The sequence below is a fragment of the Pollachius pollachius genome (assembly GCF_949987615.1).
Source record: "Pollachius pollachius genome assembly, chromosome: 4".
Lineage (NCBI taxonomy): Eukaryota > Metazoa > Chordata > Actinopteri > Gadiformes > Gadidae > Pollachius > Pollachius pollachius.
In genome coordinates, this window is record NC_136937.1 from 5,120,061 (window position 1) to 5,122,560 (window position 2,500).

The 2,500-nt window shown below is 55.9% G+C and overlaps 1 protein-coding gene across 1 annotated transcript in view; it reads right to left on the bottom strand.

Annotated features, from left to right (window-relative positions):
* The window catches only part of scube1 (signal peptide, CUB domain, EGF-like 1), a gene marked incomplete at its 5' end in the record, with an annotated part of 45,799 nt that overhangs the window by 38,341 nt on the left and 4,958 nt on the right, over positions 1-2,500 (bottom strand). Inside the window, one exon of the mRNA XM_079735635.1 lies at positions 2,245-2,361. Coding sequence (XP_079591761.1) covers positions 2,245-2,361 — 117 coding nt within the window. The remainder of the gene's footprint in view (positions 1-2,244; positions 2,362-2,500) is intronic.

Genomic DNA, 2,500 nt, shown 5'->3' on the forward strand with positions numbered 1-2,500 from the left:
ACAGACAGACAGACAAGCAGGCCGAGAGCCAGTTAGTACAAGAGGCTTTTGGGCCGCGGACAGACAAACAGACGGACAGACGGGCAGACTGAATAAATGAATGAATGAATAAACGCATGAATGCATGAACAGACAGCGTGTCGGAGAGAGAGAGCGGGACATGCAGCCTGGGCTCTCGGGGGGGTGACGGAGGGACGGTGTGATGGGGAGGGTGGGGTTGCGATGGAGTAGAGGACAAAAAGAGAGGTTTCTGTTGGTCAGCTCCAGAAGGCCTCCTAGCGTGGGCGCTAAGCGCTACGATCAGGCTGCAATTGAGATGTTCCGGTGTCATAACACGAACTCCGACCCCCTTTCCTTTCCCCTCCCTCCCTAGCATGACTCCCTACTCGGTCGGTACTCCACTCACACAGGACTAAAGGAAGGACGTGAGAATCAACCGTGAGGAGGAATAAAAAGAACGGTTTTCTTTCGCTGCACATATGGATGCTCAGACAAGACAGGCAATCAGTTACTATGACCACAGAAGGAGGAGGAGGAGGAGGAGGGGGAGGAGGGGGAAGGGAGGGGGGGAGGAAGGAAGGGAGGGGGAGGAGGGGGAGGAGGAAGGGAGGAAGGGAGGAGGAGGAGGAGGAGGAAGGGAGGAGGAGGGAAAAGAGGAAGGGAGAGGAGTGTACAAGAGGCAGTGGATAGATGGGAAGTCGCAAGGAGAGAAGGAAGGGGTGGGGGTGGGGGGGGGAGGGGGCAACACAGAGGGAGAGGGGAGGGAGGGAGGGGAGAAGGAGGGGGGGGGGGGTGGGGAAGTAGGCCCACAAAGTGACTGGGACAATATTGGGAACATAGACACAGCGTCCCGTTCTCACGTCAAAGTGTTGGAGGGAGAGAGAAAGAGAGAGAGCGAGAGAGAGAGAGAGAGAGAGAGAGAGAGAGAGAGAGAGAGAAACACAAGATGAAGAGGGAGACGAGGGGCAGAGGTGGAGAGGGGGGGGGCAGAGGGGAGAGAGAGAGAGAGGGAAGGATTTTCCCGCTCGCCCTTTGCAGTGCGCTACTCTGCGTCGCCATGGCAGCCGCGTTTTGGCCGCTCCTCGGGGTGACCGCTGGAAGGGAGAGGGTCATCAACACAGAACCAGGAGAGAGAGAGAGAGAGAGAGAGAGGGAGAGGGAGGAAGAGAGAGAGAGAGAGAGAGAGAGAGAGGGAGAGGGAGGAAGAGAGAGAGAGAGAGAGAGAGAGAGAGAGAGAGACAGAGGGAGAGGGAGGAAGAGAGAGAGAGAGAGAGAGAGAGAGAGAGAGAGACAGAGGGAGAGGGAGGAAGAGAGAGAGAGAGAGAGAGAGAGAGAGACAGAGTGGGAGAGGGAGAGAGAGAGAGAGAGAGAGCGACAGAGAGACAGAGAGAGAGAGAGAGCGTACAGTCCTCTCCAGTGTTTTAACACAGCAAGAATAACAAAAGATAATAGGAATTAGTGGGTTTGTGTATTTCTCTTCATCTATGTGTGTGTGTCTGCATGTGTGTGTGTGTGTGTGTGTGTGCTTGAGTGTGTTTGCATGTGCGTGTGGGGGAGTGTGCGTGTGCACGTGTGTCTGTGTCTCTGTGCTGTGTTTTCTGTGATCCGGTGTCTGAGCGTCTGTGCTGTGGTTTCTGTGATCCGGTGTCTGTGCTGATGTTTCTGTGTCTGCGTGTCTGTCCCGCAGCGTCTGTCTGGTTCTGTGGGAGAAAGAGGGAGCCGTGGTGTCTGTGTCTGGGCGTCTGTCCTGCAGCGTCTGCGTGTCTGGGTGTCTGTGCTGCGGTGTCTGGGCCCGCAGACGGTCTTGGCGCTGACCCGGGGTTGCCGCGGTGATACACCAGCCTCCGATCCGCCAGCCCTCTCCGGCTCCAAGGATCCTAACGACCTCGTTAACAAAGAGCTCACTGCAAAACCTGGCACCGGGTTCCGGTGGAGTGGCTGGGAGTCGCTGGAGGTGGTGGCGGTGGTGGTGGCGGTGGTGGTTGAGTGGGTGCTGGTGGCGGAGGTGGTAAGTGGAATGGGTGGTGTTTGTGGGTAAGGGGGTGGCGGTTCTTCTGGTTGAGTTGGTGGTGGTGGTGGTGGTCGTGGTGTTAGTGGTTGAGTGGCTGGTGGTGGTGGTGGTTATATTGTTGGTAAGGGGTTAAGTTGTGTGTGTGTGTGTGCGTCCCTGTGTGTGTGTGTATGTGTGTGTGTGTGTGTGTGTGTGTGTGTGTGTGTGTCCCTGGGTGTGTGCGTGTGACTCACCGATGCAGGTCTTCTTGTCAGAGTGCAGGGCGTACTTCTGGTGACAGTGACACACCGGCCCCGTGTCGGTGTCGTCACACGTGTGCTGGCAGCCACCGTTACCATAGTTACATGTCACTGTCACGACACAAGACCATCGTCAACATTTCTGCGCACCAAATGATCTGTTATCCATAAAATCGGATTCTACGTAATCTGTACGTTTCGCAACAAATTCCGATGCAAACACCAAATCCGATTTTTTCTCATCGGTAGG